At 41.1% G+C, this 15,000-nt stretch overlaps 1 protein-coding gene across 4 annotated transcripts in view; it reads right to left on the bottom strand.

Annotated features, from left to right (window-relative positions):
* Positions 1-1,797: 1,797 nt before the first annotated feature.
* LOC113826241 (hemocyte protein-glutamine gamma-glutamyltransferase) overlaps positions 1,798-15,000 on the bottom strand; it is an 86,422-nt gene continuing 73,219 nt past the window's right edge. For 3 of the 4 annotated variants that reach the window (XM_070117043.1, XM_070117044.1, XM_070117046.1), the window contains 13 exons: positions 7,915-8,033; positions 7,290-7,496; positions 7,014-7,144; positions 6,652-6,793; positions 6,248-6,474; positions 5,826-6,003; positions 5,340-5,594; positions 5,005-5,186; positions 4,565-4,804; positions 4,119-4,259; positions 3,708-3,863; positions 3,388-3,527; positions 1,798-3,155 (listed from right to left, as the gene is read on the bottom strand). In XM_070117043.1, coding sequence (XP_069973144.1) covers positions 3,008-3,155; positions 3,388-3,527; positions 3,708-3,863; positions 4,119-4,259; positions 4,565-4,804; positions 5,005-5,186; positions 5,340-5,594; positions 5,826-6,003; positions 6,248-6,474; positions 6,652-6,793; positions 7,014-7,144; positions 7,290-7,496; positions 7,915-8,033 — 2,266 coding nt within the window. In that variant the 3' untranslated portion in view covers positions 1,798-3,007. Of the gene's footprint in view, positions 3,156-3,387; positions 3,528-3,707; positions 3,864-4,118; positions 4,260-4,564; positions 4,805-5,004; positions 5,187-5,339; positions 5,595-5,825; positions 6,004-6,247; positions 6,475-6,651; positions 6,794-7,013; positions 7,145-7,289; positions 7,497-7,914; positions 8,034-12,061; positions 12,114-15,000 lie in introns of those variants that run through there. The other variant, XM_070117045.1, reaches the window with a different exon arrangement.

The following is a 15,000-nucleotide window of genomic DNA, read 5'->3' as shown; positions in this document are numbered from 1 at the left end:
TATATATATATATATATATATATATATATATATATATATACAGTACCGCCGACAGGGGGGGGTAGCCGGGGCCCGTAAAAAAGTTCAGTAGTCGCTTATTTGAGCCCAAGAACAACTAACTCACTAAATTTATAGGGTGTACATATACTTAAACAACGTTACAGCAGTTAACGTTAACAAGTTTAAGGGAAAATGGGCGTTTCCTATTTAAAAAAGGCTGTCGCCCAGCCTAAAAAGGATGTGGCCCTGAGGGCCCGGCCCTGGGCGCCTGACGGCGGCCCTGTATATATATATATATATATATATATATATATATATATATATATATATATATATGTATATATATATGTATATATATTACTTCCCTGTGTATCTTTTCACACAAATATACTCTTCAATGGTAGTATCTGAAGAACGAAGAGTCTCGCTTAAGCTGTTGACTTGAATAATACTTGTGAGCTCTTCCATGTTGTGATCGTTTGGGAGGTTATCCAGTACATGTATAGTAACAGTTATGAGATGGTCTCTGTTTTACTAAGAATCCACAAGGACCTCAAGGGACCTTCCTTTTAGTGTTGGTCAGGGCTGACTGCTTTTCCGTAGCATTTCTGATGATAGAGAAAACGGATATGACTAATAATATTGGACCATACACTATCATAAACGGATGAATATTAGATTACATTTACAATGCGTTGGATCAAAGTCTGGTGATTAAAGATTCCCTGTGTTTCTATCTTGTTTACTGCATTACATAAAACAATATGCAGTAAATACATTGCCAAACTTGTAATGTAACATTCACCCAATATAAAACGCACCCGCATCTCTTTATAGAAAATGTATTGCATGTATAACATACGGAAATGTGACATTGAACCAGTAAACTTAATTCATCTAGAGTATACGACTATTCATAGTGCATGTGTTGTAGGGCTGAAGGTTTTGTCACTCTATGGGACTGTGGCTCTGCCTTTGATAATACGCTGCTTGAAGACCCAGCTGAAGTGACATCGGATGAAATTTCCGCCGAGATGACTTTCGGTGTGCCACGCCATATCCATTCACACCAAGATGGTTTGAGCAATTTTCACGTTTAATTTATTTGAACATGGGAAATATCTCCTTATTAGTTTAAACTCCTTTTGCATAAGAAATATCTGTAGTCGTACAAAATAAAAAATATGGCCTTCGGAAAAAAATACGTCATCTTTCGCTTGTCTTTTGTTTCCGTTTAGCAGACGGATTTCTTTAGAATTCCAGCCCTGGTGTTGGTTGATTCATTCCAATCTGAATCTTTTCCTCCAATCTATAATCTTGCGGCAAAGTGCTATAAAAAGTTACGGATGTTCCGCCATTAGATTTGTTGCTGAGACCAGTTTTACGTGTTACAATTATTTACATATAGTTTATTTCATTTAACGCCAATAGTAGCTATCGTTTTAAACTATGACTCAAGTACAGCTTTGTCATATGTGGATAAATGATTATAGTAGTGCTTGTGATCCATCGTGTTATTTTCATTACTTTTATATGTCCCTAACAGTTGAATCACTACCCTCTAGAGCTTCGATAAACTTGTATGACATTAAAAAACTCATAGGGGAAAATAAGACACCATTTGGTACCTTATTTAATTTTGCATCTATCTATAAGCTGACTGTGAACAGACATTTCTGCATAATAGTTTGCGTAGGTTGAATGCATATTTTTTGCAATGTCACCCTCTGTTTTTTCTCTCTCCTTCTTGCTTTCCTTATACTCTCATCTTGTGGGTTGGAAAATGAAATCAGAAGATGGAAACATGTAAATCTTTAATCAAAGATACTGAAACATGGCATAAATCTATAATTTGGAATATAGAAAACATATATCCAGAATTAAGGAAAAAAAAAAAGATCACACAACAAAAATTAATGAAGACAATAGATCTGCATGTAGAAAACGTGATTGGGACGACAAGCCACACAGCACCGTACAAAACAACCATCTCTAACTCATCTAGAAACATTTGGCAACTTTCACAAGACTTCCTAACGTGTCTTCAACATGTTTTGCAGGCACTCCATCATAAGGCACGGTGTTTTCGGGTCATGAACAAGGGCAAACTACATGGGCTACGAATGTAAATGTATTTTATGTATATTTTTCTTTCCGTTATCTTCATGAAAGAAGATGATTAGCTTAATGACATTCTAAATGATACCGAAAATGTGGGCTAGTATTTGATACGTGTATATCTATATACTTTGCAAAAGTATTGAAGAGGCAACCTTACCACAACACAGTTTATAGTCATTATATTTTAATTGTATAAGAAACTGATTCAAATGGATTCACTTAACCATTACTATGGTTCTCACTAACTTGTAAAAAAAGCCATTATAAACATGATGCTTCTAAATAAAATATATGTTTATTTTGGTTACTAATAGAAAAAACATCATAAACATTGATGCTTCTAAACAATGTTGTTTATTTTTGTAAACTTGATGTATTTTTTCTTTAACCAAGACGTATCTAAGGTCTCGTGTGATTACATCTCGAAATTCAAATTGTTTTAACCAAAATAGAAACTATGTAAAATATAATTCCTGGGTTGAGCGATTGTAAAAAAATATCTATGTATTATTTTTTTCGTTTTTTTGACGTTAAAAACAAGTCAGACATTAGTTTTTAAAATATGAACGTATTTTTTGTTTTGTTTTCTAGCTGCCTTTATTATTAAATAGCAATTAAAGTGAATATGTTTTGCTCTGTTAGTCTTAATCAATTTGGAATGTGACTGACTTCTTTTAACCTAAAATATGCCTAGATGATTTTCATCAAAATTTCTCGAATAAGCAAGTTAAACATTCTTAACTCTGCAAACCGCCAAATTACTCATTTCTTGTTATATTTTGAGCTGCATATTTCTCTTTTCGTCTACTTATTTGTTTAGAGCTGCATATTCCTCTTCTGAGCCCAGCAAACCAGCTCCATTGTCCATTTGTTTGTTTGTGTCTGTCTAGTCTCGCTTCTGGACATTAACAGTTTTCACGCCGTTGATGTCGAAGATTTCCTTGGATGTGAACGAGGCGACGATCTTCCTCTCTCCGTGGATGCGCGGCAGGAACCTCAAGGTGTATGTGAACTCTCCGTGGGCCGGCACCTCGCTGTCGAAGTTAGGGAACCGTGTTATAAAGTTTTGACGTTTATGAATTTGATAACGAAATTACTCTCAATGAAATCTAGGTTGTTATTTATATAAGGCATTTTAAATTGTCTTCTTTCTTAAGTTTGATATAATATTGTGTGTGAGTATGACCTACACACATTCAATTAGAAATTTATATATACGCTCCCTTTCCCCAATCATGACGTCAGCAACAGCGGGGCTTTACTCACGTGTTGATATCGATGGCCCTCGGACGCATGAGACCGGCTCCGTCCACACTCAGGTGGCAGTCGGTCAGAGGCATGTCCAGCGGGTTCTTGAAGGAGAAGGTCGCTTCGCAGGCCACACGGACCTTTGGCTGTGAGGCAACCTAAGAGAGAGAAAAAAATAGGTCGAATTTGTTAATATTTCTTCATACGTACACAGCCACAGTTTCCTAGCAACAGCTTTCATAAAACCCAATTTCTCATGCCCCATTTTCAGTCTCTGATTCGAACCTTCTCCGCAGCTACCCCAGCACCCCAGTCAACACGTCACAGTCAAGTCTTACCTGGATGTCAAGCTTGGGTTTCTCCACCGAGAAGTCGTCCTCGTCACTCCAGGTCTGGCCAGTTTCCTGGACGCGACAGATGGCATAGATCTTCATCATGCAGTGCTCCACCATCTTCTTCCAGTACTCACTGTATGCCACTGTCAGGGCTATCTCCTGTTGTGAGTAGACAAGTTACAGATGTGATCCGAAGTCCTTATAATGTCAGGATAATAAGCAATATGAAATGACACTAAGTTTGCAAACTTCATCTAGCAAAAGTAAAGCTAAAATTATTTACAGGTAATTACCTGGATGTGTCATCTGCTGAATAATTCATATCAACACTCAAATTGAACCCATAATTGAAAATATTAAACGCGTTACTTTCTCTGAAGGACCACCCTTACTGAGCTAGAATTCGACACTGACCTGCTGCTGTTTGGGACCCAGCGTGAACTTGCCCTCAGCTTTCTTAATGAGGGAAGCGCTGATGCCGGTGTAGTAGACAGAGCGAGCCGTCAGGTAGGCGCTGATGTTTCTTGTTTCGTCGGAGTCATTGCGGACCATCACCTGGGAATGGGTATCGATGTATTAATACTCCGGATTGGAAAAAGATTCATTGGGAATGGTATTATGCTGATGTCTATACAGATTCCGATGTATATCCATTTGTATTTCGTATGCTTGTATTTGGATATGTGTATTCCTGACTCGCATATGGTGCACTGGCGATAAATAGAACACCGGTACACAGATTGACAGCAAAACATTGTGGATTCTGTTAACATTGTCGATTTAAAGGTCTTAAATTCGAAGTATTCTGAAAACCCAAGAGCACTGATTATTGACGAAAAGCGAAAAAGATAAATCCTCACCTGAACCTTGAACTCCTGCCCGACGGTGATCTTGTCGATGTCAATGAGGTCGAAGGAGACATCGTCCTTCTGTCCGGGCTTGTACTCGTAGTACTGCTGAGCCCGACGGCATCCCCGGACGGCGTTGTGGATGGCCAGCCGCTCCGCCACCGAGTTCTCAGGGTTCTTGTAGCTGTCGAGGAGCTCCTCGCGGTCCGTGTCGCCGAAGTCGTCGTCCTTTCCGCAGGCCTTCGTCAGGATCTGGAGGGGAAGGGTTGTTGGTGAAAATGACGAGTTCTGTCATATCTAGGATAATGCAAATTATATGCACTATTAGAGAAAAATAATCCGTTGCAGTTACAAGGAACGGAAAGAACAAAGAAGTCAGTCATAAAGAACATTTCAGCCAGAAAAGAAACACTGATATCATTGCAAAACACGTGAGCAGCGCATGAACGAACCGATCGGCCGACGTGGTACTTGTTCATCTTCATCCTGCTCCAACCCCAGTCGCTCTCTGGGTCCTCCGCCCAGTGCATGACGTCGGCGTTGACTTCGGCGAACACGAAGGGCGCGTCGTAGCTCAGGCCGATGTCTCCTCTCCTCACGGCCTCCAGGGACACGGGGCCGCACTGCATCTTCACTGTTGACAGGAAGAAAGGCACAATTAGAGGCAAATTCAAAGACAACAATCTTTACCTTGAAGCAAGAGTCGTCAAAGCAATAAATCTCGCATCGAAGAAAAGTTCTTTCACTCAATAAATCGCAGATCCCTTGAGCTACAGCGGGTACTCACACTCGCTCTCCTCCTGCGGCGTCGCGTCGATCGCCTGCCATCCACCGTAGCCGGGAGGGAGGTCAGGGCGGGCCATCCACACGTCATTCCACACGTGGAAGTTCCAGATGGAGTCCCAGTTCTCGCCGTCGGGGCCGCCCTCAAGCTCCTCGCCGTCGGAAGTGAAGAATTTGTCGATGGTCAAGGAGGAGTTCGTGTCGTGGGCAGAGACGAAGTTTGTGACGGACCGGCAGGGGATGCCGAGGGAACGGCACACTGAAGGACACATATAGAAATCAGGATGAGTATCTAGAGAACTTTCTAAATCGACCTACACTTTGTCCTGTCTCAATTGAATTTCATTCCTGATAACGAAGAGCTGGCTTTCATATTACCATCAAATTTGAACGAACACGCATCATAACAAGGACTGATGTAACACTAGTCACAAGTAAACAGCTTTGACCATAGATATATATAGCAGTGCCTATGTAAGTTACTTCATACCTGTGGTAACGAGAGCAGAGAAGACCCAGCACTGGCCGTACTTGACAGGCTTGTAGCCATTCTTTACATACTCCTCCAGAATCCTCACGCTGCCAGTCCACTTGTAGGGGGCCACGCCATCTCCGTACTCGCCGTCCCAGCGGCCCTCCAGGATGCCTCCCTCGTCAGAATCGTTGACCTGAGATGCAACCATGTTATTTTACGTGAAGAAAGAAATATCTCAATATCTTGTATTAATTCTGCCAGCTTACTAGGTATCCCACATTCCCCCATCTATTACAAAGAATAAATTAATTTTCTAAAGAAGCAAATACACGCATTTCTTTTTCTCTGAACATTGAAATTATTCCCCAAAAGTCCTTATAAGGTCATTTTCCTACAGCTCGAGTGATGTCCTCTCCAGCAATTTCGCAAGGACTCACCCCAGCGGAGATGCCTCGCACCACGCGGACGGGATTTCCGCGCTCGCTGTCGGCAATGCGGCTCAACTCGAGGATGTACACGGCGACGGGGAGAGCCACGTCGTCGAACTGGCCGAAGACCCAGGGTCGTCCACGCGCGCGGCTGAAGGGGCCGACGTAGACCTTGCCCTTGTCGTTAATCACATACTCCTCGCGCTTATCGTCGTCATCGAGGTACACGTTGTCATCTGGCGACAAGAAATTCGCCCAGCAATTAAGTACCATTATGGGATTTGAAGGAACATAGAAAAAGTATGGAGAATTTTTTTTTTCACTCCATGGATTACTCAAAAGAGGCGTCTCTTCTGTAACAAAAGGTCCAATTTCCCAACAAAGACTACATGCAAAAGCAAGAGAATAATTACCTTTGCACCAGGGGTTGAAGAGGACGTAGCAGTCAGTCTCGTCAGTGTAGACGTTCTGGCCATGCCCCTGAGTCGTGTCCTGGAGGCCACAGCGGACTTCGAGCCTCCAGATCCCCACCATTGCGGAGGCGGGGATGTACACCTGAAATCAAGTTACGAGTCTTATTTCAGATGCATATAAAAAGTCGCTGCATTTGAGCTTTCAGTCATAAGCACAGATAAAGGATTAAATTTGACTTGTACGGATATTTTTTTCTTAATGTGATGTCGACTTTCACTGCATGTTAAATATTTCTAACTCGCAATAAGTACCAGTCAATTTTGCAAATAAGAAATGTCTAGGAATATTTTTGGAAACTCACCTGGAGGACGAGATCACGGGCGCGGGTGCCGGGGTCGATGCGGCAGTCCCAGTCGTCCTTGGTCTTGGTGAACTTGTCGTTCTCCACGGGGATGATGGCCTTGGTGCCCTTCTGGACCGAGGGCTTGTGGCCTGTCAAGAGAACGTGGTCATAGAGTGACTGTTCTTGTTGGAACCTCCCTAGAATCCTTACACGATCATGAAGTGGATATCCAATGAACATAATGTATGAAACCTGAACTCTTTGTCCATTAACGACCCTGGAAACAGTACTCACCGAAGTTGAAGTGCAAGAGAACGCGATCCTTCTTCACGTCGTAGTTCTCCTTGAACCTGAGGGCCAGGTAGAAGGTCTGGCCACGGCGGAGGATGGGCTTGGGCTCCGTCTCGTCGTGCACAAGGTCGTACTTGATGGTCTTGTGGTTCTTGGCATTGTCCTTGATGTACCAGTGAGTGCGCTCGACGGTGTTGGCGGAAGAAGGAGCTGGGGTTGAAAAAAGGAGGCTAAGTCAGTCTTTTCCAATATGTATAAATCAGGCCAATATTAAAGCATACGGTTCTACACAGTGTTAAAGATACGGCACTCGGCCAATACTCAGAAAGACCAGTACTAGCGTATTGCTCCATATTTAGAGGAAGAATTTTTTAGGCCAATGCTCCAACTAATACCATATTTTAAGGAATTGTTCCCTATAGTAAATCACTATTTCTCTAATGCCCAAAATGATACCAGTCAGTATCAAGACTGCCCTTGCGAGTCCTACGACCTAAGAGATGAATGAAAATGAGCCCCGTATCCAGAAGGTCTTTGCCAAACGGCCGTCCCCATTCATACTTAATATAAATCTACGTTATGAATGGAATGCCTCTACTCTCATTCACTAATTCGAAGCTTTACTCACGTTTCTCGGTCTCGGCTTCGTCTCGTCTGCGTCGACTGAAGCTGCGGGAGTAGTCAGCCCGTAGACTGTTCAGCCAGTTGTTGTAGTCAGATCCGTTGCGGTTGCGAGACATGATTCCTCTGTCGATAGAGCGGGAAATTTAAATGAGATTTGAACTGAAAGACGTGAGATGGACTGGAAAATTGAATTCAGAATTGAAAGACATGATTCATCTGTTGATAGAGCGGGAAATTTAAATAAGATTTGAACTGAAGAATGTGTGATGGACTGGGAAATTTAAATTAGAATTGAGACATGATTCATATGTTAATAGAAATGGAAATTTAAATCCAAAGAGAACTGAAATTCATGCTTCATCTGTTCATAGAATTGGAAACTGAAATAGAATTAGAACTGAAAGACTTATGATGGAATGCGAAATTGAGATAAAATTAGAATTGAAGGAATGGAAAACTGAAATGAAATTGGGATTGAAATTAAACTGAAATGATCCCTTTGTTAATAAAATTGGACACTTCGATTACTATAAAAATTGGAAAGCGTATTGAATCAAAAATTTGTTTACTGTAAACGGTTTGTTTACCGTTCAGTTATTGCTTCTGGCATATAAAAATGTTTCTAGTTAAATGTTTGGGTCCAAACTGTGAAGTAAAAGTAGAATGTATCAGTAACTACAAAGAAAAAAGAAAGAAAGAAAGAAAGAAAAAAAATAGAACATTTCGCATTTCTATCCCTGCCAGTCACCATCCAAAAATATCAGCTGTTTAAAACACAACTACACTTCTACATGTGTACACGCGTGTGTATGTGCATGAGCGCTCGCATTTGATCTAACCCCCCCCCCTCCACGTCTTCCAATAGACTGAAGGAGTAAAACCAGAATCCCATCTGAGGGCGTTGACCTGCGTTTGACCTTGGGCTCTCCTGCGACGTGACCCGTTTGGCCGCGAAGGGAAAGCCGAACGTGACTGTAGCTGCACCGTCGTGTTATTTCTGTTTCTCATATCACGGGCGTAAGTAAAGCGGTGAGATTCGGGTGGATCTGGACATTTAGATTATCTGTTTTCTCTTTTTTTTATGTTAGGTGTACCGTTATCGAATGCTTGTTTTGCTGGTGTATTTTTCTTAAACCGTTAACGAATTCTGATGTTCTATTATTATTATTTTTTTGCCGTTAACGACTTCTGGTATTATATTTTGTATTACCGTTAACGATTTTTTTGCTGGGTTTGTTTCGTTTAAAAGTATCTTTTTCTCCAATTTTATTATATGTTCATTAAGAGATAATTATCATGTGTTCTCTAATTTTAGGCATAACAGGATATCTAATTGCTCGAAATTCTGCAAATTTCAAACTGAAAGGAATATTGGCTACAGATTTATTGTTCACTCCTAGACATTCTACAAATTAATTTTAAATAACTATGCAGTAACAGTTTGACTTTAACTTATTCGAAGTCACACCAATGGTTCGGACAGACTCTCAAAATCCGTTGACTTCAAACGCAGCGACGGTTGAGGTTAATGCTTTTTCCTTCGCACTAAACCACAATCTAATCAACCTAACTTCGGGGAAGGGCAGGGCACTGTGCCACCGAGCGCCGTCACTAGGCTTAGAGAGGTGCCAAGAATGCAGACATACACACATGCCCTACCTTACCCTGTCACCCTCCTTCACCCTTCCCTTCCACCTTAGCAAAGGCCGGTTGATATTTTACTCTCCACGTCACCCTGCCAAAAGATCTCTCCGAGGCCAATGCCCATTTTGTTTTGCATTAACGAGGCTTGAAAGAGAAGTTCACGGTCGGGATAAAACAAGATTTTATGAAGTTGATTCACCAACGCTGATTACCCTCCCCCCTCCCCCTTCCCCCTTCCTCTCACTCTCTCACTACTCTTTTTGGCAGAAGTAGCAGCTGTAGTCTGAGGCAGAATATTAACAATTAATGTCATATTAATGTCACGGTTTCCTTGTCGACGCAAAATCGTTAGGGATGATGTAGAGACGGTCTGTCTTACACTCACACTCACTCAGATTCACACTCACGTACTTTAAGTTACGAAACCAGGTTCACTCCTTATTCACATTCATATTCACACTCATATACAAACACACTCATTCATATTAACAAGGTGTGTGTGTTTGTTTGTGTGAGTGAGTGAGTGAATAAATGCGTGCGTGTGTGTCATTTCTGTGTGTGTGTGTGTGTGTGTGTGTGTGTGTGTGTGTGCGCATGTATGTGCGTGTGTGTGTGTGCGTGTGCGTGTATGCCCATTTAGAATACCCATCCTCTCGTGACAGGACACGCCACCTTCACCAATCTTCCCACAGCCTTTCCTACATGACACTGACTCCCCCCCCCCCCGCCCCCCCCCGCCCCCTTCCGAAAATACAACATTACGACCTCTGCTTCCACATCCTCCCCTGCAAGCCTGTGCACGTCGGGGTTTCCCTGGGCACGACTCCCCCGCCCCCCCTTTTCCGTGTATTTCCGTATCGTGCAACAGCCGTACATGTCTTCTGTTGCCAGTGCCACGCCTGGCCCTCGCCCGCCCATGGAGTGCCAATGGTTGTCAGGCGAGTCTTTCAAAAGGGGGGGAGGAGGGGGGGTGCCATATAACTTGTGGCAGACAGATACTTCCGGTATGGAGAGAAAGGGTTAATGAACAGAGGATGCTTGTCGTAAAGGTGTGTGTGTGTGTGTGTGTGTGTGTGTGTGTGTGTGTGTGTGTGTGTGTGTGTGTGTGTGTGTGTGTGTGTGTGTGTGTGTGTGTGTGTGTGTGTGCGTCTATGAGAGCGTATGTGTGTGAATGTATGTGTATGTGTACATGTGCACGCGTGTGTGTGTATGAGCGTATATGTATGTGTATGTGTGTGTTTATGTGTGTCTAAGGATGTTTATCGAAGAGATGCATTTTTGTGCATGGGTGTATATAGTATAAATGTGAAATACGGCGTGTGTACATCAATCTATCTCCACGCACGTGTTTGTGTGTATGTCTATGACTGTATATGTCTATGACACGCGTCCATGTATGTGCGCATGTACCTATGTGTATTTGTTATATAATTCCCCGGTGTATGTGTGGGCGCAGTCATGTCTACGCATAAATCCACCCAAAGTCTCAAATTCCACGACCATCCACACGGCACCTGACGACCACTGACGACCACACACACACACACACACACGACCTCCCGGATGCCGCCACACGACCACAGGAATGAACGTTACAATCAGCTGCGTGTTTGTTTGTTTGTTTGTCTAAGCTCTGGGTTTTCCACTAAACTCGCGATCTCAAGGTTATTTGTATTATGTCTGTTTCCATTACACTCGTGGTGGATGATTTTGCTATTTCTGCAACATCCGCAATTTGGTTGGTTTGGATGTTGATTTATATCATCACTATTAGCATTATCATTATCATCATTATTGTTATTATTATTATCATTATCATAAATTATCATTATTATTACTATTATGTTTACTATCATTATTACTATTATCATTGTGATTATTATCATTATCATTATCAGTATTATTATTATTATGGTAAAAGGCATTGATAGTTTTTTAAAATACTGGTGTCATTATAATTTTTTTCTATTGATACTAATGTTAGTACCATTTCTCTGCTATTACTCTATAATCATTATCCTCACTTTAATTATCATTGCTATAATGTTACTGATATTGTCATTGATATGATAGTAATCATTATCTTTACTATTATCATTGTTATCATCATTATTATTACCACTATTGCTATTACTATCATTCTCATTATCATCTTTCATATTATCATGAACATTTATCAGTGTTGTTATCGTTATCACCACTGCCATTATTGTCATGACCATTATCGCTGTAATCATTATCATGAACAATTTTCATCACTATAATCATCACTACGATCCTTTTCATTAATTTCTTTTCAATTACTAACACGATTAATGATTTGATGGAATTCGTATGTAAAAAAAAAATCTTGAAAATTGTCATCACTATCTTTCGTGTCAATATTCTGATCAGGTCATTTTCACTGTAAACACTAACACTAACGTACTTATACACTTTTATGAAAGAAAGATTTAAGAAAATAATAAACATTGTAAAAAAAAAAAAATCGAATCGCAAAACTATACCTGTTTGGTGTTCGGTCGCTTATAACAGTAAAATAGGTGGTTCTGGCGTCTATAGTTTCTATAACCGTAAGCTGCCTCGTAGACCTCGTTCGCTCTTCCTCAATGAACTGAGCTTCACTGGCGAAAGTCTGGAGTATTTATAAGACCTCCTTCACCCCCCCTCTCCTCCCTGGCTATGCCCCTCCCCCCTGTCTCTCCATTTCCTCTCCTCCTCCTTCTCCTCCCCCTCTTCCGAAAAAGAAACGCTGGTCAGGGACAGTACTGCGGGAAACCACGGAGGAAGATTTAGTTCTTACGCGTCTCGGAGGCGGGCGGACGCGTCACGGCCCAGTTCTCCGTCAAAGTCCTTTACTCATCGTCAGGATATTACTACAGAAGGAGGCGCGTCACTCCACGACCTCTCCGGAAGTGGTGTGTGTGTGTGACGCCCTCCTGTTGAAGCATTTTTTTTCGTGAATGGGGTGCCAGCCGCGTGGCGCTATTTATAGATTTTTGTTTGTTTACCTTTCGGGCTTTCGCTGACGTCACGGGTGCTTGGAAGCCTGTGATTGTCGCCTTATTTATAGATGTGATGCGGGAGGAACATATGTCTATTGATCTATTTCTCTCTCTCTCTCTCTCTCTCTCTCTCTCTCTCTCTCTCTCTCTCTCTCTCTCTCTCTCTCTCTCTCTCTCTCTCTCTCTCTCTCTCTCTCTCTCTCTCCTTTACTCTCACTCAGCATAAAAGTAAATGTACACCGAGAGAGGCGCACATATATTACTCATGCATACGTATATACGTCCACGTATGTATATATATATATATATATATATATATATATATATATATATATAAATAAATATCTTTACACACACACACACACACACACACACACACACACACACACACACACACACACACACATATATATATATATATATATATATATATATATATATACATATACGTAATATATATATAATATATATATATGTATATATATAAACATACATACATATATATATATATATATATATATATATATATATATATATATATATATATATATATATATACACACACACACACACACAGACACACACACACACACACACAGACACACACACACACACACACATATATATATATATATATATATATATATATATATATATATATATATATATATATACACATAAATATATACTGAAAGTGTTCTATCCCTTTCCCTCCCTCCCTCTCTTTTTCATATTTCCTCTCACTTTCGTTCTCTGTCATTCTTGTCTCTCTCCTCCCCCTCTCTCGTCTTCTTTCTTCCCCCCTCTCTCGTCTTCTTTCTTCCCCCCTCTTTCGTCTTCTTTCTCCCCCCTCTCTCCCTTCTTTCTTCTCTCTCTCATCTTTCTCCCCCCTCTCTCTCTTTGTCCCCCCTCTCTCCATCTCTCTATCCCTCCCTATCTCCCCGCTTTCTCCCTATCTAAAGCATCAACTTTTACACACAACATAATCTTAATTTGCATATCAGTTCAGAAGTCATTGATAATAAAAATAAACGTATCATTCATATTTTTTGGGGAAGTCTGTTTGGATGTGTGTGTTTGCAAGTGTGTGTATGTATACGTGTGTATGTACGTACGTTCTTATCTTGTCAGTGCATGTCACCTGCTCTTGGAATCATCGAAAAATAAGGGAATACAGGCCTTATGAATCGAAGGAAAGAAGTACCTTGAACAAACAAGTGGTAGGCCTACACTCTGCATAAACCAAAACAGCTGCGGCGGTTACATAAAATTACACACACATACGTACATACATGCACACGTATACATACTCACACATACTTGCAAACACACACATCCAAACAGACTTCATAAAAAAGATGTTTATCAGCTATAAATAAACACCAAAACAGGCTTCATAAAAAATTGGCTAAATAAAAAAGAGCTGTAGCGTCTACACAGGCCCTATACAACCCTAAAACAGGTGTATTCATTACAGAACCAATAACAGGTATAACGGCTCCACAACCAAAAGACAGGTGCATCTATGGTAAAAATAACCGGTGTAACAACACACACAAACAGGTGCATCTAATACACCACAAATATCAGGTGTTACAAAACACACAAACAGGTACATCTAATACACAACACATAACAGATGTAATAACACACATACACAAACAGGTGCATCTAATACACAACCAATAACAGGTGTAACAAAACACATACAAACAGGTGCATCTAATATACAACGTATAACAGATGTAATACCACACACACAAGCCGGTGCACCCAATACACAACCAACAACAGGTGTAACAACACACACACACACAAGTGCATTGACTAACACAACCCCAGACAGGCGCGCAGGTTCCACAATCATCAGGAAAGAGTACAACACTTGTAAGAATGACGTCACATCCGCTGAGTGCACGGAAGCGCCTGTGTCTGTCAAGATCTGTCCAAATATAGTCCTACACACAGGGCGAGGGTGTACACATGTCCGTGTAGGTGTCCGCATGAGTGTACGTGAAACTCGACTTGTGTGGAGGTGAGGGCGTGGGTGTAGCTGTATTAATGATACCTTTATCTCTGTTTATCTGTTTCTGCTTCTGTTGGTTTATCTGCTTGTCCTTATTTCTCTATCTTCTGTCGCTCACTATTACCCTCTTATACCTATTCTCTTCTCTCTCTCATTACCTCTTTCTACCTCTTACTCTTCCTTTCTTTTCTCTCTCTCATTACCTTTCTACCTTTTACTCTTCCGTTTCCTTTCACTCTCTCTTTCGCGATCTCTTTCTACGTCTTTACTCTTCCTTTCTTTTCTCAGTCAATCCCTCTTTCTGCCTCTCATTCTCCTTCCCTTTCCCTTTCATTCTCTCTGCCTATCCCCTGCTGCTTCTTTCTCTCCTTCTCCCTTTGTTAAAAATACGTGTACCTGCACATACACATAAATT

Source organism: Penaeus vannamei, chromosome 39 (assembly GCF_042767895.1).
Source record: "Penaeus vannamei isolate JL-2024 chromosome 39, ASM4276789v1, whole genome shotgun sequence".
Taxonomy (NCBI): domain Eukaryota; kingdom Metazoa; phylum Arthropoda; class Malacostraca; order Decapoda; family Penaeidae; genus Penaeus; species Penaeus vannamei.
The sequence above is the reverse complement of the archived record's forward strand: the minus strand, read 5'-3'. Positions and strand labels throughout refer to the sequence as shown.